Source organism: Mustela erminea, chromosome 4 (genome assembly GCF_009829155.1).
Source record: "Mustela erminea isolate mMusErm1 chromosome 4, mMusErm1.Pri, whole genome shotgun sequence".
Lineage (NCBI taxonomy): Eukaryota > Metazoa > Chordata > Mammalia > Carnivora > Mustelidae > Mustela > Mustela erminea.
In genome coordinates, this window is record NC_045617.1 from 106309183 (window position 1) to 106335316 (window position 26134).

General features: G+C 35.2%; 1 protein-coding gene across 1 annotated transcript in view; it reads right to left on the reverse strand.

The window, feature by feature from the left end:
- Nucleotides 1–26134, reverse strand: part of EYS (eyes shut homolog) — a 1637266-nt gene that overhangs the window by 271860 nt on the left and 1339272 nt on the right. The window contains 2 exon segments of the mRNA XM_032341352.1: nucleotides 3015–3164; nucleotides 18577–18745. Of these exon segments, the coding sequence (XP_032197243.1) occupies nucleotides 3015–3164; nucleotides 18577–18745 (319 nt within the window).

Consider the following 26134-nt stretch of genomic DNA (forward strand, 5'->3'; position numbering starts at 1 on the left):
ATGCAAATTTAGTAGGAGGAAATACTCTCATGTTTATTCTCAGTGGCTAAAAACAAAATAAAAGTCAAAGTCATTTTTTATGTATTTACCTTAGAGCTCTACTAATTTTTGAAAATAAGTTCTTATCAATCATGCTATGGTATTTTGTCATCAGGGACCCTTAAATATAGAAGGAATTCCAACAACATTCATATAATTAAAAAGGACCTTGATTCACATACTTTTAAGGGACCAATTTGTTCTAAGTTTGCAATAACAGGTGTCCCATTTGAAAGAATTAGGATAGCTAGAAAGAGCTGTACCAAAAGACCCTTTTAATGCTAACTTGTGCCCAGTTAAGAATGTTGAAGTAGGAGTGGAGCAGGAAAGATGAAGAGAGAAGGTGATGTAAACAACTGAGAGTGGACGGACAGGGATCACGCAGATAGGGACTGATAGGGATCAAGCAAAAGACAGTCACGGATCAAGGGACATACATAAAAACAGAAATCAGAAGTCTCAATGTGTGTGTCTTTTCCATTTTCCCTCCCCTCGGGCAGAAATCTTCTCTCATGTGGATTGTATCTCATCACTATAAATTTATAAGGGACTTTATATTTTCAATTATTCATTATTTTTCTATGTGCTAACACCTTCCACTCAACTAGTAAGTTCAATCCATAATTAAACATGCTCAAATCTCTTATCTTATATACCCACCTCTTGACTTCTCACTTACCTCTAGTTATGACCTTACTTCCTTATACTTCAACAGTAAAACTTATTGAAGAGTTACTAATATATACTTGTTATTCATATTTATTACATAAATTTAAATGATTTATATAATATATAATATAATACAGTCCTAGGTCAGTCTTTAATGTAACTTATTGTCACCTTAAGGTCTTGTGGGATGCTGCTTATAAGACAAAGCAGATTTGCATTTTTGTGTCAGTAGAGATATCTCTTTCTTGCTTTTTAAATTCTGAATAAACTTAATTGAAAGATTTGGAAAGCCCTCAGTTTTTAGTTTTACTAGAAGTGTCAGTATTTTTTTGAAGGATGGTTTCAACCTCAGTCTGCCTAAGGCTCTGCATGGTTTGAGGACAGCGTACCTAGGTATTCATTACTTAAAGGCAAAGAATGAAATCATCCCTTTAAGAAAGTTTGATGAAAACAGAAATTACTTCATATGTGATCAAATGTGCCACTGTTAGTATGAAATGATTACACTGTATAAAACGATGGTGTTATCAGTCAAAATGGCTTTTAAATTGGTTTCTAGGTTATTCACCTTCTCATCTGGCTCTTTTTTTGTGACCAACTGCACCCTTTGTAAGAGAGATGATTAAAGTAAGAGTTAAGTCCGTGGCTCTGAAAATTTGCTTTGGCTGTACACAACTCTCTGTTCTAAAAGGGTTTGCCTAATTTATGAATAATAGTTTCATTGCCTTAGGGTAATTTCGTTGCCTTCTTGCCATAACCAACTGAACTGCCCAGCCCAGATACTCTCATTTCTTCATTCATTCAAACATTTACTGAGCATCTTTCTGTCAGATGCCCTACAAATTGCATTAAAAATGAGTAAGATACTGTCCCTGCCTGGAAGGAGTTTCCATTTTCAGATTGGTGTCAATTTCCTTGATTTTATTTGCAGATTGATACAGACCCTGGGAAAGCTTATTTGATTTATATAACCTTCACAGGTTAGCCAAGATTCCTGCTAATCAGACTAAAGTATACAATTGTCATCTAACGTATAAACTCAGACACAAAATGTTATTTTTAACTGACACAGAGTAACTTTAGAGACCATTATCACTAGATTGCTGTACTGATGAAGAATTTTAAATTCTTGGCTGCTACATGTAAATTTTGTTCAGTAATGCCCTTGGGATGTGACCATCATATTTAGCCATTTCTCTCTTCTGAGACGTCCTAATTCTGAAGTATGAATTAAATTCAAGACTGCCTTCTAAAAGTTTATATGCCCTAGGAATAAATTTCCATTTAATATTCATTTTTCCTCTACTGGATTCTTTTTTTTTTTTGGTGCAGAGTCAATGGCTACTACCCCCATCCCCTATTCTGAGTAGCTATTTTCACTCAGAAGATATTTTGTTAAATAAATGAACTTGATCTTAATTTCTTTTCCTTCCTTCCTTTCCTCCTTCTCCTCCTTCTTCTTTCTTACCTTCCTCCCCACCTTCCTTCAAAATGGGGAGAGAGGCGGGGAGGGGCAGAGGCAGGAGAGAGAGAATCTTAAGCAGATTCCCTTCTAAGCTTGTAGCCCCATGCTGGGCTCTGTCTCACAACCTAGAGCTCTATCTCACCACCCTGAGATCATGACCAGAGCCAAAATCAAGAGTCCCACGATGAAGCAACTGCACTACCCAGGCACCCCGAACTAGATCTTAATTTCAACTGAACCACATAACTCTTCAACCTATGTATTTGCTCCTTGATATTTTCAAAGAAATCAATTCATTTTGTATATAATTTGATTGGCATTGGGCAGTATCAAATTATACCTTAATTTAATTTGATGGAGTTAATACTCCATCAAACTGAAAAAAATTGGTTGGCAACAGAGAAAGACAATTATCAAATGATCTCCCTGATATGAGGAAGTTGAGAGGCAACGTGGGGCGTTTGGGGGGTAGGAAAGGAATAAATGAAACAAGATGGAATCGGGAGGGAGACAAACCATAAGAGACTCTTAATCTCACAAAACAAACTGAGGGTGGCTGGGGGGAGGGAGGTAGGGAGAGGGTGGTGGGGTTATGGACATTGGGGAGGGTATGTGCTCTGGTGAGTGCTGTGAAGTGTGTAAACCTGGCAATTCACAGACCTGTACGCCTGGGGCTAATAATACATTACATGTTAATTAAAAAATTGATTGGCAAAACAACTTTCAGATGGAAAGTTTTTTTGTTTTTCTTTTTGTATTTGGTAGATATTATACATACAAATAACACTTAAAAAAAAAAGGCTCAGCACTATAATTCAAAGAATTACTATGGAGGACTTACCGTACTGTGATAGGGATGAAAACATTTGTGTTAATTCTATAACTAGCAGAAAGAGTCAAGATATTTTGAGAACTTCCACATCCATATTTAACTGTGGGCCGTCCTTCCACGAGAAATAAATGAAGAAAGTGTTGCCCAATATTCTTCTCACTACCTTTAAAAACAAACATTACATTAAATTAGTGATTAGATTTATATTTTATTCAATAATAATTATTCTTTCAACAAACACAATCTTTGCCCTTAAGGAGTAATGATTTGGTGAGATGGTAGGAGTGTTATTAAATTATTCAGTATAATAATACTACATTAGAATTATATACAATATTTACAATATATTGTATGCAATATATACAATATAATATTATGTTAGAATTACTTTCCACAGGAATTAACAGCACTGACTTGACATGAGATTAACTTTCTGACTCTGTTTCTTAATAGCAAGATGCTATTATTCTGAGCCTCAATTTGCTCATACATTATAAAGGGATAAGGAGGGCAAGTAATTACTAGAACTACTGTGATAATTAAATAATAAATGAAAAGTGTCTGGCACCTGTTGAATATTACATAACTTGGTTTATTATTATTGTTAATTAACTATATTTTAAATTTAATGTGTATTTCATAAAAATTTAAATGATAAAAAAATATTTAAAGAAAAGAAGAAACACTCCCCTTCCTCCAGCTGATTCTTTTCCCACCTTGAGGTGTTCTTTTCCACCGTATATCCATACACATACAATATTTATATAGCCCTAGTTTTATTTTTTAAAATGAAATAAAGCGCTAAGTAGATTTATTTACCTTTTTCTTCATTTAATAATAAACTTTAGGCATCTGTCTTGTCTTCATTTTTAATTGAAGTATAACTCACATAAAAATCACACAAATATTAAACATATAGCTCAGAAGAAAATTATCTCAAAAGAACATTATATGTATTATCAAAAGTCTTATCACTCACTCTTTTCTTTCCTCTTCCCAAAGTAATCACCATCCTGATGCTTAACAGGTAGGATAAATTTTGCCCAATCTAAAATTTCGAATTATTGGGATCATACTGCATATTGTATATATTCTGTTGTGCCTACTTACTTTTGCTCAGTGTTATGTTTGAGAGATAGCACCTATGCTAAAATTCATTCATTTTTATTGCTTTATAGTATTCAATTGAATATTTACAATCCAGTTATTCTTTCTTCCATAGATGAACATCCTCTTCCCACCCCAGTTTTTGGTTATTATGAATAATGTTGCTAATGATAATCTTGTATGTGTCTTTTGTGCTGAGCGAAGCATATGCATTTCTGTTGTGTATATAACCAAGAGCTGAATTGTTGAATGATTAATAGCTACTTCCGGTTTTCCAAAATAATTTTGATTTAATTCCTTACCAGCAGTAAGAGTTCCAGATGATCCAGTCTCACCACCCTTGTTATGGTTGCCTTGTAGATTTTTAACTACTCTGTGTTTATTTTGTTGTAGCTTCAGTTTTTATTTTTCCTCATAATAGGGAAGTTGAGCATATTGTCATGTTTAGTGGCTATTTTGATATCTTCTTTTGTGAAATCTCAGTTTGTACTTCTTACATTTCTATTTGGTTGTTTGCTTTCTCTTGAGTGATTAGTTATATCTATGTATATATTTAATATTTAGATCTATATTCATATATATGTGTGTTTAGCATGTAAGCTCTTTGTTAACCATGTTTACTGAAGATACTCCAGTTCTGTGGACTGTCTTGCCAATTGCTTAAGTTTTGTTGAGCCTATGGTCTTAATTTTAGCATAGGTCTTTTTATTGTTTTCTTCATGGTTGTAATTAGTGACTTTTATGTAACCTTTAGGATTATCTTTGCATTCTTTAAAATCATAAAGTTATTTTCTTATATTATCTTTTGTAAGCTTCATCTAACATCTGTATGGTTTCTAGAATTGATTTTTGTACATAATATGAAGCAGGAGCTTGTGGTAGGTTGGATAATAGCCAGCAAAGATAGTCATGTCCTAATTGTTGGAACCTGTGAATGTTAATCTTATTTGGCAAAAGACACTTTGTAGGTATGATTAAAGATTTTGAGATGAGATTACCCTGGATTATCTGGTTGGGTCAAGAATTAGTCAGGGGTCAATTTTCATTTTTTCCTCTTTTAGTTTCCAATTGATTCAAAATCATCAAAGCAAATAATTCTTGTTATGTATTTACTGAATTCTCAGATATTTGTGAAATATATATTTTTAGTATTTTTGAGTATCTATTACCTACTTTTTTCTTTTATTTATGCTTGTGAGTATAATTTTAGACAAATTGTTTTAATAATAATAAAAAAAAACTTTAAAAGTATACTAAACCAAACTGAAATTACAATCCTTGAAAATGGTCATCATTAGGAACACCTGGGTGGCTCAGTCAAGCCACTGACTCTTGATTTAGGCTTTGGGTCATGATCTCAGAGACATGAGATTGAGCCCTGCGTGGGGCTCCATGCTAAGCCTGGAGCCTGCTTAAGATTCTCTCTCCCTCTCCCTTGGTATCCCTGTCCTCCACTGGCCCACTTTCTTAAAAAAAGACAAAAAAAAAAGTGGCCAGCATTAGTATTTGGTGAATACCACTATAGATATAAAGGTTGATAAATGGACAGATATATAGAGAGGGAATTTTTCCTTAGAGCAAAATCATATTGTTCATGTATTTTAATCTAAGAACTCTTTAATAAATTTAAAATCTATTGAGTAACCCCAAAGAGCTTTTGTTAACATGGTTTGCAACTTTCTTTCTTCCTTTATTTAGGGAGCAAGCAGGGGGAGAGGGGCAGAGGGAGAGAGAGAATATTAAGGAGGCTTCATGCCCAGTGCATAGGCTTATGCAGGGCTCCATCTCACAACTGTGAGATCAAGACATGAATTGAAATCATGAGTCAGATGACACTTAACCAATTGAGCCACCCAGGCACTCTGGTTTGTCTCTTTTAATACTGGATTAGAATTTAAAACTGAAAAATAATATTTAAAACAGAAGTTGTTCAATTATTTATTGGTTAGCTTATTTGAAAATAACAATAATAAAATCCCTTACATATTAACCTGCATAGCATAGTTTGTGAAAATTATATTTTCTAAAACAAAAATAAAATAGAGGAGGATTATTCTATACTTTTACAATAATCTTCAACTTAAGCTTAATAAAAGTTATTAAATCCTCATATCTTCTTTTATATTCAATCTATTATGAACTGTTGATTTGGTTGAAGTACATGAACTCTGGTGTCACAGAGAATGTGACTAGAAAAGGGTAATGATTTTTACACATACAAAGATTGGACAAGTGGTAGTTCCTTAAAGTATAACTGAAATACGGAATCTGGAACTATAGTAATAGTCTTTACATCCTGTTACATTAAAACTGTTACATTAAAATTCCATTGGTCTTTCTTATATTTTAAATTAATATTGCACCCTTGCATGATTTTGTAACACCTTTCATTAGTTATTTGAAAAATGCGATTCACTGGGTTATGGAGAGCTTTCAAAAAATATATAAAAAAAATAAAAAAATCACATGAATTACTATTACAATTGAAATCAGAAAGTATGGTGAAGCTTTAAAGTTCACTGTGAAGAATCTAAGTTTTCCCATATTCTAATTTTTACTAGAAAGCTTTACCTTCATCATTGGGAATGACTGGGAATCAAAGACGGTCAGCTGCTTTCCTCAAAATGACAGGCTTACTTTGTTAGTTTTTGAGAAAATGGCTGCAAAATACTCAAGTCTGAATAACTACAGATTATCTTTTAGTCATTTTTCAAGTCATGTTTCACAATGGCTAATTCAACTAGCAACTTAAAAAAATTGCACAAGCACTTTTCCTCAAGGCAGCTATTCTATATTGGCATGCAGCCGACTTGCTTTATGTATACCTCCCCTTATGCACAGCACTTTACAAAGTTACATAGACAAGGATTGAGAATTTTAAAAATTAATTCATTTTACTGCACAATTAGGGCATTTTACGCATGTGTTCATTTTTACTTTGAGTGCTTAGTGGAGTAGAATAAAATGACAGAGTATAATTTGCGGCTCATGCCATGACATTAGGTGCCAGAAATGTTATCTCCTGTGACTTTTGTACTTGGAGTGCAAATGTCAGTCAACAATTTTGAAAAAGGCCCATGTCTTAGTTTTATTAGAAAAATAACTTTGATGGAGAGGAAGAGTGAGTTGGGGGAAATCGGAAAGGGAGACAAACCATGAGAGACTATGGACTCTGAGAAAGAGATGGAGGGTTTTGGAGGGGGTTGGGTGAGCCTGGTGGTGGGTATTAAGGAGGGCACGTATTGTATAGAGCACTGGGTGTGGTGCATAAGCAATGAATTTGGGAACACTGAAAAATAAAATAAAATAAAATAAAATGGCAAAAAAAATTTTGAAAAAAATGTTGATGTTATGGACACTTGAAAGGGTCTTGGAGATACTCAGGCATCTAGATAAACTTGAAATATTCCATAGTAGAGCTCACATCAATTTGGAAAAAAAAAAAAAAAGAAAGAAAGAAAGAAAAAGAAAGAAACCAAAGTGAAACTATAGGTATCTCTGAACCACAGATAAATGTTTCTTTAACATCTCAGTAAAAATGTCAGGAAACCTAAGTTACTTCTCCCCCCCATAACTCAGGCTCTACAAGCAACACTTAGGTTTGGAAGAATGGTTCAAAGAAAGGTATTAGGAGAAATTGTGAAAGAATCTGAAATAGGAAAAAAAAAAAACCTAGCTTACCCATTGAGGTTCTATTCACCTTTCTTTATCTTTGAGCTATTTTGCAACTCTGTATGTTGGTGAAAACTAATAAGAATTCAAATTATTCTTATCTATAGCAATGCAAACTAACTGTGTCTGATGAAATGCAATTGATTATTACCCTGCAGGTAGACTTGCTTCCCATCTATTTGGAAATGTGCTTCAAAATTCCTTAATCTTATATACATATGTCTCTCTTCCTTGACTTCTCCTTTGAATTGATTGTAGTATCTTACCAGTTCCCTCACTAATAATTAATAGGTTAAATAAAATTTTGGCATGTGTTCATTTATATATCTTTTTGAAAATTATCCTTTAATTAAGGGAAATAGGATAATATTAGTTTTTGAAATCATGAGGTATATCAGGAGAAATGAGTTATAGCAAATAAAACCAGAATCAACTTCAAGGAGAAAAAACTACATAGGACATAGTGTAAAGGGGGTTCCCTGGTGTTAAGCAACACAGCAGTTTGGGACTGGACAGAGATGTTCCACATTTATGGATGACAAGTTTGGGAAGGAAGTCAGGAAAGGATTCAAAATACAACTGAAAACCAGAAAGGAGATCAAAAATCTTAGATAAAAATCTAAGAAATAATAGATATCCTATGAGTTTTTTATGTTCTAGAACTTATTAAGAATATACATTCAGGGACGCCTGGGTGGCTCAGTTGGTTAATCGGCTGCTTTCGGCTCAGGTCATGATCCCAGCGTCCTGGGATCGAGTCCCGCATCGGGCTCCTTGCTCGGCAGGGAGCCTGCTTCTCCCTCTGCCTCTGCCTGCCTCTCTGTCTGCCTGTGCTCACTCGCTCGCTCTCCCTCTATGCCTGACAAATAAATAAATAAAATCTTTAAAAAAAAAAAAAAAGAATATACATTCAGTAAAAGAAACACAAAGTGAAATGTAATAAAAAATAGATTAAATCAATATTGCAGAAGAAAACAAATTGGACAAAACAACCGCATTAAAGATTTAATAACAAAGTACAAGTAGCAAAGGGCATAATGAAGGTGGTTGAAAATCACTCTTTTGAGATCCATCTAAATGTCCCTTTTTAGGGCCCACTCAGCCCATCTAGGTTTTTATCACACCTCCGAGGACTTCAGCTATACAATATGCCAAATGAGTCCAATATGCCAAATTAGCCTGGCAGAGGGCGATGCAACTTTACCTCTTCTGCCTCTCCTGAAATCCATTAGCAGTTTTCGGGTTTCTGTTCCTTAGTGTTTTCCCTTATTTTTCCCATGACTTCCTACTCAATATTTTCGGCTGCTTTTCCCTGAATTCGAGAGTGTAATTAAGAATTTAGTATTATCTTTGACTCCTCTTTTCACTAAGGGGAGGAAGCTGGAGCCATGAGAGCACATTTAGAAACACCACACGCTGTACCAGCATCTTGTGTTTTCTCTCTTTGGATATATAAAAAGCTTTATCATAAAATGGCGTAAGACTTTTTCTTGAATTGCTGGCTTGTTCTCCACCCCCACCCTTTTGGGAGAGGGGAGAGCGGTACATTTTGTTATGCAGTAAGGCATAGTCTAGTATCCTCTTCCCGTCCCTATTTTTACTCAGGAGTTTCTATTACTTAATATTTCTAAAATATATTATCATTTTAGACTCACTTTTGAGATTAAACTTAAAAATACAATACAGAGTAGAGGAGAAGAGAGCTGAACATTTAGGTCAAGCTGTTGGGCCATATGTACAAGGTCTGTTTTTCAAAACTTCAAAAGCTGCATTTCAAAGATTGATTATATGCATTAAACAAGATATATGTAGTACAATACACAAATGAGTTATTTTTAAAGGAAGCTCAGTCACTAAAATCAAGGACAGGGATGAACAGTCTTCTCCAAGTACACCAACGTCCCATTATGAACCAGAGCTACCCTGTGATACAGTACACAACAAGGCCCTTTAATAAGGGGAATGGGAATGAAAATAAAAATAAACAATTAAGCTTAGTTCTCCCTATAGTTTGCTATATATTAACAGTTTTAAACTTATTTGGATTTATTCTATTAATAAGCAATTTCTTATTTTATATAATAATACTTTTAAAAGAATTCTGAGGATTTAGTTGGTAACGTGATGGTAGCTGGGGGCAGGCAGGGGAGGGCAGTGGAAGACCTGGGTTACTGATGTATTTGTATGATTCAATAGCAAATTATCTACTTCAGGGAATATAGGACACATTATTTGATGACTTTTTCACTTTTGAATCAACCGACTGTGTGTCTTAAACCTATATTCTGTGCTTAGAGAAAAGCTATGAATAAACACTCTGGAAGAATTGTTTGGTTCTCACAAATAGTACTGTTCTACTTTCCTATATAGGGAAACCCCACTTTTCTACTGTTGTTTTTCTCTCCTGTGAGTCTCCTTCACCCCACACAAACATTTCACTTCTGGTTGCCAAATGTGTGGAGGTTTTCCCCATACAATGCAATGCTCTCTGACACTAGCTGGGTGTCCTACAATTTAATTCAGCTTGGACACTAACTACTTGGAGTGTCAGACCAGACAGGTTAAGTTCCTCTATCCCAGGGTTGCCTGGGTATCTCAGATGTTTGGGCATCTGCTTTCAGTCGGGTCATGATCCCAGGATCCTGGGATTGAGTCCCATATTGGGCTCCCTGCTCAGCCAGGAACCGCCTCTCCCTCTGCCTGGTGCTCCCTCTGCTTATGCTCTCTCTGTCAAATAAGTAAATAAAATTTTAAAAAGAAAAAAAAAAAGAAAGAAAGAAAGAAAGGAAAAAAGAAAAAAAGAGAATCCTCTATCCCATAAGACTGCTGGCCCTCTCTCCCACAACACATGCTTCAGACACCAGCTTCAAACACCAGTGCTTCTGACCAACTGGCTACAGATCAGAGGTTCCAAGGAACCCCTCCTTGGGTTTGATTAATTTTCTAGAGTTATTCACAGAACTCAGGGAAGCCCATTTGCCAGTTTATTAAAGGATATGATAAAGAATACAGATGAATAGTCAGATGAAGAGAAACACAGGGTAAAGTCTGGGGGATTCCAAGCGTAGAAGTTTCTGTCCCTGTGGAGTTGGGGTACATCACCTTCTTGGTGAGGATGTGTTGACCTCCCTGGGAGCTCTCTGAGCCCTGTGCTATTGGGGTTTTGTGGAAGCTTCCTTGTAAGCATGATCAATTATTAACTCCATTTCAAGCCCCCTTCCCCTCTCTGGAGGATGGAGGCATAATACTCCATAGTGTATATGGACCACATCTTCCTTATCCATTCGTCTGTTGAAGGGCGTCTTGGTTCTTTCCAGTTTGGCGAGCGTGGCCATTGCTGCTATAAACACTGGGGTACAGATGGTGCTTCTTTTCACATCTGTATCTTTGGGGTAAATACCCAGCAGTGCAATTGCAGGGTCATAGGGAAGCTCTATTTTTAATTTCTTAAGGACTCTCCACACTGTTTTCCAAAGTGGCTGCACCAGCTTGCATTCCCACCAACAGTGTAAGGGGGTTCCCTTTTCTCCACATCCTCTCCAACACATGTTGTTTCCCGTCTTGCTAATTTTGGCCATTCTAACTGGTGTAAGGTGGTATCTCAATGTGGTTTTAATTTGAATTTCCCTGATGGCTAGTGATGATGAACATTTTTTCATGTGTCTGATAGCCATTTGTATATACATATATATTCTATTATGTGACAAGTACTAAAGACATATTTTTAAACACAATTATAATAAAAAATGGAAAATTAGTGATAATTAGTAAAATCAAATATAAAATTTCCAAAATAGAACTACTAAGGAAAATTTTAAGTCATGGCCACTATTAGATATATATTTTTATATTAAACTTTATGGGTTACCCATATGCCACATTAAATTTAGCTCAGCATGGCTCACTGAACCCAAAGACATCAAACAAATGTGAAAATCTCTCTGTAATATATCACAAATGTGAAAAGCAGTGTCTTTTCCCCCATAATATTGAATCTGTGCTGCCTTCGAACAGGACTTGAAAGCCGCGGAGGTCATTGAAAGAAAGTCATTCTGTTGTGTTGCTGAAAAGATGTTTGATGATCCATTAGCAGAGAAGTGTGAACCTACCCTTTTGAAAAGTTCTTTATACTTCTAGGTGGTGTAATAATTTTTTCAATGAATCACTTAAGTCGAGTTTTCTTGAATATTTATCCAGAAAATATTTTGAAATTTTACAAAGTCTATAATTCCCAAATTTTATTTATACTAATGAAATCACTGATTATATCTCCTGATTTCAGATTTTATATAGAAAATGCTGCTTAGGGGCACCTACGTGGCTCAGTGGGTTAAGCCACTGCCTTTGGCTCAGGTCATGATCTCAGGGTCCTGGGATCGAGTCCCACATTGGGCTCTCTGCTCAGCAGGGAGCCCGCTTCCCTTCCTCTTTCTCTGCCTGCCTCTCTGCCTACTTGTGATCTCTCTCTCTCTCTGTCAAATAAATAAATAAATCTTTAAAAAAAAATGCTGCTTAGAATAATAAACAGTAATAATTACTTAAAAATTAGTGAACTCTACTTTCTAGGTATCATGGCATTTTAGAGAGATAACCCTAAAAATTTTGAATCCAAAATTTGTAAATTATATATAGCCTTTATTTATATATGTTATATAGTATATATGTATATATTTAGTCTTATAAGAAAAGAATAATAATGAAATAATCCACAGAGAGAGGGAAAGAATGATATCCTACTCAAGTTTTTATAAGTTTGGTTTGCTTGGTTATTACATTGGGTTATAGATCTAAAAATTTCTAAGCATACATACTTTATCACTTCATTGAAATACTGAAAATAGAGACATTATGGTACCATTTTCATTAAAAATGGGTATTTTTCTTTGTTTGAACTACTGCAATGAATGTTCCCAAACATCAATGACAGTTTGATTTGAGACCATGTATAAAGAAACATCCAGGAGAGATTCAGGGGTCATCAGTCTGAATTACAAGAAAATTCAACATCACTCCTTCTAGGATCAATAGTGATGAATATAGATAATATGTTTATTAAATCAGATACACAGATATTCAAATTTGGAAATTTCCATAAAGTGACATGGATTTCTACCATTTCTCATAGAAAAATCCCTGAAACACTACAACTTTACATGGTACTTTGTATTTTTCTTTTTTTTTAAAGAGTTATTTATTTATTTGAAAGAGTGAGAGAGAAAGTGGGAGGGGGTGGGAGAGAGAGTCTTAAGCAGACTCTATGCCAAAGTGGGGCTCGATCTTACCACCCTGGGATCATGACCTGAACCGAAACCAAGAGTCAGATGCTTAACCAACTGCACCACCTAGGAAACCTGAGTACTTTGTATTTTTCAGAAACACTTTTATATACATTTTTCAAACCTTGTGAACTTGAAAATAAAAACTGCATCTGTATTATCTGTCACCAAACTAAATACAGAACAGTTAATTGATTTACGCTGTGTTGCACAGTTGACTCACAGCTAACTTGGGCTTGAGTCTACCTTTGGTTACCTACTGACACTTCAGTCAGGACTGCCTGTGACAGCAGTCAGATGATCTCATCATCCCTCGTGCCACCTTCAAGGCATAGAATAAAAACTATTCTCTAAGCTTGCATGGAGTTCTCTATTGAGTACATGTTTTTGCTGCAGCTTGAAAAATCCCTTTTCCTGGCTCTCCTTACAGGTCTGCATTTGTAACCCTAGAAACAAACCCAGTAGTAATCTCAGCGGCAGTGGCTCAGGGTTTGAAGACATCTTGGAGCAACAGTGGCAACGTGGGCAGTAACATGTTGTTAGTAGTTAGAGCCTGGAGAACATGGCTGGGGTGACCTTATTGGTCAATGAAGGATGGCAGGTGGAGAAGTTCCAGGACAACTGATACATTGGGGCAGCTGTCATGCACATGTAATGAATTATTAACACATGTTTATTACATGCTGTTGCCTAGGCTGCTAATTGTGCTTAATCAGAAAAGAAAATACAACTCATAATACAACATTCTTAGAGGAAATGAGTTCTCCTCATTTGGATGAAATGGATAAAAATGAAAATCAAAAATTGCATCTACTCTTTGCCCCATTACTGTCATTCCTGATTCCAAGACTTTTCATAGTCTAAATATTCTTTCCCAGGGTGGATACATCTATCAAATGGTTGCAATATCCATGTCATCAACCATGACAGCTATTGGACGAGAATACAGCATCCTGGGCATATAATTCCCAAGACTCCTTACCAGGCAAATTTATGAGGGAGGAAGAATTAAAACAATTTCTGAAGAAGATATTTAGCACTTACTTCCTGTTGCCATGCACTGGACACAGTTTTAAGCCCATTAAATGTGGTAACCCTCTCCATCCTTACAACAGATTTTTCATATCTTTGGTATTATTAAAAATAATATTATTCCATTGTACAGATATGGAAGCACAGAGATGTTAAGTAACTTGCCCAGATGGCAGAGCCAGGGAGTTGAGCACCATTGTCCTTTTTGTAATAACTGGATTCTACTGTTCCTGAGATGGGCATGGCAGCAATTTCAATCCTTGAATGGGCTCATTTGTTTGTTTTTACTCCTACCTCTGTCCAGCAGAAGCAAGGTTGCTGGTCCATACCCTGATGTAACTACATCAGAAACAGAGTGTATCTCTGATTTCTTCATAAATTTCAATTTGAGAAAGAGTTTAATTTCTTTTAATACAACTGTTTTCTTTCAAGAGAAGTTTAATAAGTCATATCATTCTATGTCAAGGGTTGGCAAACTATGGCCCATGGACCAAATTCTGCCATTGTTTGGTTTTCTGAGCAAAGGTTTTTGTTTTGTTTTGTTTTGGTTTGCAACACAGCTACATTCATTCACAACCACATAATGTCTATAGCCGCTTTTGTGCTACAGTGGCAGACTTGGACAGTTGTGACAGAACCTGTGTGGCCTGTAAAAATATTTACTCCCTAGCCATTACAGAAAAAAAACTGCCAACCCTTGTTCTGTCCCTGGTTGTTAAAGTAAACCAAGGGTTAAATTACCTTTGATTTAAGCTATGTTTTCAGTAAACCCTTGAAATCTACACCATTTTGTTTTTGCTTACTTACTCACAGAATAATTTCCTAAAATAAGGTGTCAATACCTATTAATTTTTCATCATGACCATCCAAGTTGGGTAACCCAAGTTGTAAGGTAACAGAACCTTACAAACAATTCTAAAAAGGCTTACTCTAGGCAAGGCACTGGTGAAAGTACTCAGGAGGTGGGTGGAAGAGAGATGTAAAACACAGTTTCAGATTAGGAGGTGTTCCATAGTTAGAGGAGACATAAGCACAGATTTCTAGTGTAATGCATTTACTCAGCCCAGTTCTTAATTTATACGCATTATTATTTATACTATTATACCACAGTCAGCTTTCCACAGAATTATATACATATTAGCTCTCCTCTATATGGTGACAGTGGGTATAGATAATTTCTTATTCATCTTTGTATACAGCTCACAGTGCCCAGCAGAGTGTGGTGCACTTTCTAGGCACTCAGTTAAAATTTATTGAATTTGACCTCCCTGTCATTAAAAAAAAAGATACAATGAACAGCAATTTCTGTGTATCTTATAAAGGTAATGTATGAATTTACTATCCTTGCTTTCAACTCCACTCCCTCCCATATCCGTCTGGAGCAAGCTCCACTGGGAGCTATTAAGGAGGGACAAAGATATTTTATAGTGCACACTGTAAAACAGATGAAAACTGAGCACACTTTTTTCTCTAAGAAAAGAAGATGTTTTTTAATACGCTGTAAGGAAATACTGTGGGATTTCATTGGCTTTGGCATGGTAAGTATCTAACGAAGATATGGTGTATTCTACTGGGAATCATTTTATAGAGAAAGACAGATGTTATGCTTCTTTAGATTTCAATTGTTTTCTTCAGCAATATCAGAAATCTCTTCTTTTGGTCTTCCCTCAATGCACAAAAAAGGAAGCCTTAGTGAGCCTTCTTGTTCTTTCAATTTCTAACCTGGAATAAATACCTACGATTAGTCCTTCTTTTACTTTCCTTCTTAAACACAAATATTAAGTAATATGAAGATTGCTTCTGAATCTTGTTCTCTCCCTGGAGTTGTTCATGTAATTTGCCTCCTGGAACTTGGTCAGATGTCTGCTCCTAATTCTCAAAGATCACATACTTCCAAAGGGCATGCTTATTTCTTTTCAAAGAAGCAGCACAGAATAGATTCAACTGCATAGTAATATATCCCATGACGAAACCTCCCGATTGATAGCACTTGCCGAATGGAGCTCATTTTCTGAAAGTGCACCTAAAGAGTTTTGTGTGGTCTCATCCCTTCTCCCGTGACCTATTAGTAGCTCCTTTGACGGGGTTCCAGAATTCTGAATTGGTTCAGTGGCAGAATCACAAAGCTTTCTTTTCATCTTGACTGCTGTTCTCAGAGCTGTGTCTTCCCCACAGAGAGTTCTTTTTTAAACTATCCTTTCTAAGGATTTTTACTGTAACCCCATAAGGATTCCAGTTTTATCTTTCTTTTGTTCCTTTTCAACATCAATTAGTTGGTGAGGCAAACTGAGAAAAGATAAATCTACAGTTTTGAACTAGGAATATAATTCAAAGCTGACAGTGGCTTATCAACCTGATATTTCTCTATCCTTTTCCCTTTAAAACTGGATGATATAAAACACAAGCGTTCAATAAATGTTTGTTGAATGGAATTGAATTTTTACTGAAATGTCTGGGAATGAAATGACAAAACTAAAAAAACAAATAAAAAAAAAAAACAAACAAAAATCAACCCCTAATCTCTAAAATGAAACATCTGTTTTAATTTCCTCACTATTCTTAATTGCTCCTACATGTAATATACTGATTTCAAAGGAAAGAAAATTAGCCCTTAAGTCAAGTTGAGGGACACCTTTTAAACTACGGGTGTTTAACTGAATCACAAAAATCTTTGTGTTCATCTGTTGTGAGGCTTTTATGAGGTTGATAAATTCAAAGAGGACTGAAAGCAAGACCCCATGAAACATTCTGCTGAGGTATTCCCAACAGTGTAGGATTAAATTACCACTTTACAAATGAACGGAAAGAATGCTTTACAGACAAAAACATTTTCTACTCTCACAGGCTATGAAACTCCCTTGAGTGAACAGTTTCCATGTATCCAATGCTGGGACAACAATTATGTAAGACAAAGATAGAAACTGATAATCATTACAATGGCACTGTTTCTTTTACTAATAACTTCTAGTTTGATTTATTTCGGTAGGTCATTGGATGCAAAAGGCAAAAACAACCCTATGGCACTAACATCAGCTTGGGTTTATTGGTTTAAATTAAAGTACCAACTTGGACAGGGTGTACATATGCTTGGCATATATTTTTATGGCGTTCAAAAAGAGCACATTGAATGGAAGTACAGATCTGAGCCAGGAGCATGAGCCAGAGGACGAGAATTCCCAGAGGTTGGCTGCTTCTTTGGCGATGAGCTGTTTTTAGTTGATAAAAACATACTTTCTATGAAGAAACACCTTCTTATTCTTATATAACTTAAAAAATTGCAAAGCCAGAAAAATCACTTTGCTTTGTGACTTTAAATTATTATGTTTGTACCTTTTGTTCTGTGTTTGTTTTGTCTCCTTTCCCCTGCAATGTACGATTACCTCCAAATTTCATGGTCGTCCACCACAACTTAGGTTTTGTATATAAAAATTTTTTTTCCTTTTTTTCTTTTCTCTCTCTCTTTAAATATAAATAAATGAGACACTCTAAAGCCATTATTTAAACCTGGGTGTTTACACTACTGGGAAAGAAATAAAAATAGAACTACACTCCTGGTCTAATTCTGACATTAGTTTCTTTCTAAAATATAATATTCACTTTCAGTTCTAATGTTCAAAACTTCTAACTGCACTTAGTTTTCCAAAAATGTTTCTTTAAAGCGTTTTACTTATAGCCAAATAATATAAAGGTTTAAATATTTTTTCAAAGTACAGATGATGAATCAGTTTTGCAAAATATTTCAAAGTAGAGGAGAAAAACTTTTCAAAATAATGAGTTGCTCTAGAGTGTATAATCTATTCAAGTACGGAAGACATTATATATCCAATATAGGGAATTGTTAAAACTAGGGTACGTTCAGTTCAAGAGAAATAAAACAATTGTCAGATTTGGAATACAGCATTTAATCTGCTTTAGTGATGTTTAGCTATAAAAGTAGAGAATTCTGCAAATTCTGATTATAGGAAGGAATCCTTGTGAGGACATTGCATAATGTAGAGAACCCTGGATATAAAGGCATTTCCTTAAATACTGTTAATATTACTCTTTTTCAAGCCAGCTAGGATAATGCTAAAAGAGTGTTAGGATTATTCCCAATTATCAAATGAATCCCAGCTTTGGAAAACCTTCTTCCAAGTTACCAAGTATTGAATTCAATTCATATTTAGTGATTTATATTACAAAAATATGCTCTCAAACATTTGCAGCATTTATGGTTTACTGCTATAGCCATATGCCATCAAACTCATATGCTTGCTCTATTCTTCGTTGCTGGTTCAGAGCCTGTTTGTAAGTCATGTTCCATTGAATGACTCATAAATTAAAGAAACTTCTAAAGAAAACTAGAAAGAACTATTTCTTTTTGGTAATGCTTCATGTACAAAGCTAGAAAAGTTTTCCACAATATTTAAATGAATAATTCATTGCTTCAATAGGTTAACATTTCAGAAAGAAACCTGACATATAGGAAGTCAAACATTTAATACTTACTGTAGAGAATAGTTCCATTCAACGTGCTTGTTTTTATAGTCAAGTAGATGGTAACAGTTCTGTTACGTTCCTTCTCTGGCACAAATTTCAACTCATCCAGGGTTGTAAGAAAAGGCAGTTCTATATAGGAATTCCCGTTGAAAGATGGAAATAATAAACCTGCATCTAAAAAAAGCCCCTGCATGTTAGTGTGTTCTGATAGCATCCTATTGCTAATCAACTAGGTAAGGACATGGCATTTATAGTTAGCATTCATTTAAGACAGCACTGATGCTATAAACACTAGTCCCAGTATTAAGAAATTTAGATATGTAAATACATTAAATTTGAAAAGTCATTGTCTCAAATAATCAACCCCCAGTCCAGAGGAAAAGACTCAAAGCAAGGATTTTAATTTTTTGTTCACGGATGGACAACAACAAAAAAAATCTGTGTCCCTGCATATAAGAAATAATGATTTTCATCAGATTCTTAAACTATTCTGATATGAATGGCTATACATCAAATTGTATATTTAAAATCATTAATTTTATTTGATATAATTACACCTCAATAAAAAGTAAAAAAAAATCTGTGACACAAAAAGATTAGAAAATTGTCACACAGCAAGGTTTTCTATTTAATATTTACTGCTTTCTAATAATATTTAGATAAGGTATTTTATAAGTGGTAGTACTATAATATGTAAATTTTGTAGAATTATTAATCTTTTAAATGATTAATCTCAAAATAATGAGGTATATAAAACTTGAAAATTGTTTATTTTATCGTCATATATTCATATTTACATCAATAGACTTGGTACACTGACAATTGTAACATGGAATGTGGAAATGCAACTTAATATTCTGTCTCTTTCACAACAGGGGAAATACCCTCTGGCTCTCCGTGAAAACTTGGCAGTTCCTATGAGTCCTGCCTTTTTTCTGAGTTACCATTATAATGATTCAGCAGCTAATATCCAGTCTGAGAAATTTATCAACACTTAAATCTTCTTTCAGAGATACGACTTGGCCTACTGTCCTCCACCAGCCAAGACCTATAAGGCATCTGACACTTCTATCTGCCTTGAGGGACAGAAGGAAGCTGATTTCTGTTTTTTCTTGTCTAACCATCTCCCATTCATGTTAGCTGCTGTTTCTGACCCTTTTGGCTTTGAATGTTGAGGAGGCGAGGCGAGTGGAAAGGAGAGAGAAGTACACAGTAAAGGAGAGCTGTAAGAACTGGTGATTGAAGCTGTTACAAGAGGCTCTCGCTCTCTAGGAATAGCAGATGTTTAAAACTCTTTCTCTTGTGCTAGAAATGTCAGGTAAAATACAACACATTCAGTGTAATTTCAATTTCAGATCAACAATAATTTTTTATTGTAAGTGTGTACCAAGCATTTCATGATATATACTAGAACAATTATTTATTTGAAATTCAAATTTAACTGAGTGTCTTATATTTTTAGTTCTTAAATCTGGCAACCCTCTGACTCACAGTCATTTGTACATTCTTTAGAAATCCTTTGCCAATTACAACTCCTAGGATTTGTGCAATGGCCTGCCTTTGGCTTGTCACTTCTAACTTGGTCCCATATTGATTTTTCACTGTAGCACAGACTCCTGCTGTTGACAACCACTTGCCTGTGTCAAAGTAAAAGCTGCATTGGACAAAGTTAACCAGACAAAGACTTTATTGAGGGCTACTGCAATAAAGGAGAGAGGCCAGAATTCAGTCTTTGCTTAACAAAACAAAGAGTGTAATGGAAAGTGAAAAGAAGAATCGCAGAATTTTTAAGAGCTGAGGTGGGGACCACAAACTACCTGTGTTTGCTAATTGGCCTTACCCCCGAAAAACACAAGGTTTTTCATATCTTCATCACAGAAGGTAGTTTACAACTTGGAGCAAAGGCACCCTTGAAGTTTGGTTCCTACTCTCCCACAAAACTGGGAGATAGGGCCACTATCATTTTTTTATTTTTTTTATTTTTTTTTATTTTTATTTATTTGACAGAAAGAAATCACAAGTAGATGGAGAGGCAGGCAGAGAGAGAGAGAGAGGGAAGCAGGCTCCCTGCCGAGCAGAGAGCCCGATGCGGGACTTGATCCCAGGACCCTGAGATCATGACCTGAGCCGAAGGCAGCGGCTTAATCCACTGAGCCACCCAGGCGCCCCGCCACTATCATTTTTGATGTTAACATGGTGAAGAGATGGTTCTAGGTTGTAAAGAAAGATATTCCTGTGTTGTAAAACTAAGATTTACATCCCAGAGGAGGCAAAGAAAGAATTTACAAGTGTAAGTTTTCTAAAGTAAATGCTCTAAGAAAGGTGAGGTCTGGGGCCTAAAGTCAGGAAGAGCCTGTCTAAAATTTAGTCAAACTGAGGGGAATGTTAAGGCTGCCTTGGTCACCTGACTAGAAAAACCCACTTGGGTAAAACAGAAAAATGACTCTAGACCAATTTTTTTTCCTAAAGGGGTCTACATCTAGTCCCTGGAAAACATTCCTGTATTTCCTGCCCTACTTTCTGCGAGGGTATAGATTGTTTTTAGTCTTCTCTCTCTGCCTCTGCCTACACACACACACGCACACACACACACACAAGCTACTTTGACTCTGCTTTTGCTTTGCTTGTGTGTGTGTGTATGTGTGTGTGTATATATGAGAAAAAATATATATGCCAATCAAGTTTTTAATATATATTATAGGGAGAAAAAACATATTCCAATCAAGTTAAAATGCAACATAGCTAGCTCCATACTGGAGAAGTTTGAATGAGAAATGTGGATGCAGCTAGTGTAGAGAAAAATGATTTAGACTACAAAGAGATGGATTTTTAAATTAATAGAATCTTTAGCATATAACTTGGCAACTGCTTGGATAGTGCATGTCTGTTAGTTATTCCATAATATGGTTTTAGACACTATTTCTTTATATTACTTTTACCTGTCCTACTGGAAGTCACTAAAGTGTTCTGTTCATTAATTCAATAAATATTTATTGAGTAAATACTACATGCCTGGTACTAGTCAAGGAATACAGTAGTGAGCAAAATAAAGACCTCATCTTCATAAAGCTTAGATTTTAGCTTCATGCAAGGAAACCTCAAGCTAGAAGTTGGTAGAGTTTATTCTTCTGATGTGGTAAATCTGGCGGGGGGGGGGGGTTGTTCCTTGACCATCTTTTCTGACAATTCTGTCACCAAGGAGCACTGAGCCTCATGTGAAATGTTAAGGCTAGATAAAAGGGAGGGTCTGAGAAAACCTACCTCATCTACCGTTTTATACTATTCATTCCCTGATGGAAAGCTCTGTGTTTGAGTCATCTTTGTATCACCCTAAGGCCTGACTAGTTTTGCACAGTATAGGCAAATACATTCTTAGACAAATACAGATAAAATGATCATTTGTGGCAGTTTAAAAAAAAAAGAAACAGAAAACAATTCTCATTATTAAGATGGTATAAGAAAGACTACAGAGATGGGGCTTCTGGCTTTTATTTATTTATTTATTTATTTATTTATTTATTTTTGGTGGTTTGGTAAATACAGAAAAAAAAATTCTGGAAGAAAACAGACTTTATATAAAAGTTCACATATGAATTGAATTATGTGGATCCATAATCAAGTTTTCTTATTCTGAGAAGTAGTGAACTCACCAACACCAACAAAAAATATAATTCAATTTGCTTTAAAAAAATGACTTCCATATTACTTTGCAGGAGCATATTTATTGTATAATTCAGGCACCCCTGCCTATTTCCCAGCTCACACATTTGAATCTTTTTTCAGAGCTGACAGGTTTCACTAAAGTTATGAGAGGAAACAAAAATTACAAACAATAAACATTTGCTATCGAATTGCTTTCTAACTGTATTAATTTTCATTATCTATCATTATCATCATGTTTAGTGGCTATGTTTGAAAACAGAACTGCCCTGAATGGGGAAAACAAGACTAATTGGGGTTAGGTAGAGTGTTTTCCTGTTGCTTCCAAAGCCTCTTCAAGCAATCCTATTTGAACATACTCCAAGTTTATTTTTCTTCCAATTACAAATGAAAAAAAGCCAGGGTCTTTATACAAAAATATGTATGAAACATCTTACAAAATATGGCAGACAGTGGTTAATTGGTGACTTCTGATTGCAACACAGACATCTGCAATGTTTAACTGTCTGAAAAGATCACATAAGGTAATCTATGTAATTATATTAACTTTTATATGGTTAACAAAATTTAAAATCAGTTCTGACTTATGGGAAAACCAATAAATTAACTGAAAAGGAGGACCTCTTAAATCCATAAGTTATATTTAAAAAATAAAACTGAAACTGTCAAAGGGAGGTATAAGAACCTAGAGTCCTGAACATCTCATGTTAAAAATGTGGATGAATTTAATATTTTTTTATCAAAAATTTTTTGGTTAAAAATACCAAATATATTTCTGTGGTATGAATCAGGACCACAGTCAATTAATAACAATAACACATTTTTTCTTCTGAAGTTTTTATGAATTTCAGAATTTTCTGAAATGTCTGAAATTTTCTCCTGAAATTTCTCCTGAAATTTTATTCAGGAGAGCACCATGGAGTTCTTTATGATAAAGAAAACACAGAAGAGATTAATATCTTTACCCTGAACATAATACAGCATTTGAGCAACATCAATGTTATTCATTCTGAATGGAATGGAACACCTTTGTCTACAATATGAGTTTTAATCCCTTTAGCCTTGTATAAAAGTCTTCTATGATCTAACACCAGAAACTGACATACTAACATTCAAGTAAAGCTACAAATGTGATGAGTCACAAATAACCCATATATAACTTTACTGTAATTCCTGATACTAAAAGAAACATAACATTGCCTGCTATTCTTCCTTTATAATAGAAATAGACTGTTCTACTCAACAGAAATTAAAAAATACTATCTGAATGTTTTTGTTGAGTCTTTTATTATGTTCCCAAGAAAGAACATCATATAAATCCTATCACTAAGTTTATAAAGTGAAGATAAGACTGATGCAATGCAATTTTAATAAATATTTTGTTTTTAATTTAGAAATAATTACTTATTTTATGATTCTAATTTTATTAAATTCTGTGATTAAGAGGGGTATCACCAGTTAATAAGTCCATAATTCTCTCTTCCTAAAGGATTAATTACTAAAAAATAATAGGGGAGAGGAGTTACAATGGCAGAGGAGTAGGGGACTCTAATATTCTCTGGTCCCTGGAATAAAGCTAGATAGTTATCAAATTATATTGAACACCTACAAAATCAATTAGAGATTTGTGAAAAGAAATGCTTCAATTCTACAGATAGAAAAGTGACTACTTTTTGGAAGGTAGGAGGTGTAGAGATTTAATCTTGGGGCAGTATATCAGAGGATATGGTGGAGGGAAGGGAGCCTACTTAAGGAGGCTACTGCAAAGTATTATAAAGTGGAGTGCAAAATCAGAATTTTTAGAAGCCACCTATAGTGGGGTGTGTCCCTGGCTTAAAGGTGCTTGGATGGCAAAGCAGGGCAGAATCCCAGACTGGATAGTGTGGTCTCAGGATCCTTGGGGTCACAAGAAGAACAGGGATGCCTGAGTGTGGCAGAGTTCCTAGGCACAGGGGGGTGGCGAAGTTCTCTGAAAACAGCAAGTCCAGGTGCAGGCTTTCTTCTCTTTGTTGCCATAAACTGTGAACTGCTGCATGGTCAGGTGACCATTCTCCTGGCAGGGGCCCAGCAAAAGGCAAAAACTGGGGAGATTCCCCCCTCCTTGCCCTGGGAGGAACAGGGTGGGTCCATGCAGTAGGAGTCTGTAAAATTTGGAGTTCTGAAACTCAGTCATGTGCCTGAGATAAAACACTCTGTCACATGCTGGATGAACACAGAGTTTGGACAGAAACCAGGGAAACAAGAGTGACTTACTTTTTCTGTGAGGGCTCACTAAAGAGTAGGGGTGCATAAACTATCAGCTCTGGGCCTAGAGAGTGGGGTGCTTCCATTTTCATCCTGCTCATCATTGCTGGAAGCCTTTAAGGAGCAAAACAGAGCCATGTAGTGGAATCTGGAGCCACTTACACTGAGCCCACTCCCCTCGCAAGGGAGGTGCATTTCCACAAGAACAAGGACACCTGAGAATCAGCACAAGAGGCCCATTCCCCCAAAGGAGCAGCAGAACAAGCAGCTAGCACTAAGTTCCCTTGTCATAGAGAACTGCAAAGCTACAGCTCTTGGGGTAAACAGCACATAGCATTCATGGTCTTTGTTTTTTTTTTTTATTCTTTAGTTTTTCAGTATTATTTTTTAAGCTATTTTATTTTTTTAAAATTATTTTAAAAAATATATATCTATAAATATATTTATCTATATCTATATCTTTATATAAAAATTCTTTTGTTTCCTTTCATTGTATTTGCATATATATGCAAATATAAAATACAATGAAAGGAAATAAAAGAATATATATATATAATATATATATGAAAAACTTACATATATATAAGTTTTTCTTTCTTTCCTATTTTGGGATCTAGTTTCTTTCAACAAGCAGACCAAAATACACTCAGGATCTAGTATTGTGCTTTGTTCTGTTCTGTTTCTTGTTGTTTTTTTCTGATTTATTTATTTATCTTTATTGTTGTTGTTATTGTTATTGTCTTTTCTCTTTCTTTCTTCTATTCTTTTCCAGAAAAAATGATGAGATGGAGAAATTCACTCCAAAAGAAAGAACAGGAGCTAGTACTCACTGCCACAGATTTCATCAAAATGGATATAAGAAATTTCTCAATTAGAATTTAAAACAATGTTTATAAAGATACTAGTTGCATAGAAGCATAGAAGACAATGTTTATAAAGATACTAGTTGCACAGAAGCATAGAAGACAATAGAGTATCCCTAATTGTAGAAATTAAAAAACAAATCTAGTCAGGCTGAAATTAAAAATGCTATTAACAAGATGCAGTCTCAAATGGAGGTTCTAAAAGTGAGGATAAATGAAGTAGAAGAAAGAATCAGTGATTTAGAAGATAAAATGAGGAAAAACAAGGAAGCTGAAAAGAGAACAGAAAGACAACTACTGGATCTTGAAAGGAGACTTAGATTACCCAGTGATTCCATAAAGTGAAATAATATCCAGATAATAGGGTTCCCAGAATATGGAGAGGGAGGGAGGGGCAGAAGAATTATTTGAACAAATTATATCTGAAAACTTCCCTAATCTGGGTAAGGAAACAGGCATTAAAGTCCAGGAAGCCAAGAGAATCCCCCTCAAAATCAATAAAAATAGGACAACACCTTGACATACAATAGTGAAGCTTGCAAATCAAAGATAAAGAGAAAATACTGCAAGTAGACCAGGAAAAGAGGTCCTTAACCTACAAGGAGAAAACCTAATGGTTGGCAGCAAAGCTGTCCACAGAGAGCTGGCTGGCCAGAAAGGACTGGCATGATATATTTAAAGTGCTAAATGGGGAAAATATGCAGCTAAGAATACATTATCCAGCAAGGCTGTCATTCAGAACAGAAAGAGAGATAAAGAGTTTCCAGGACAAACAATAGCTAAAGCAATTTGTGAA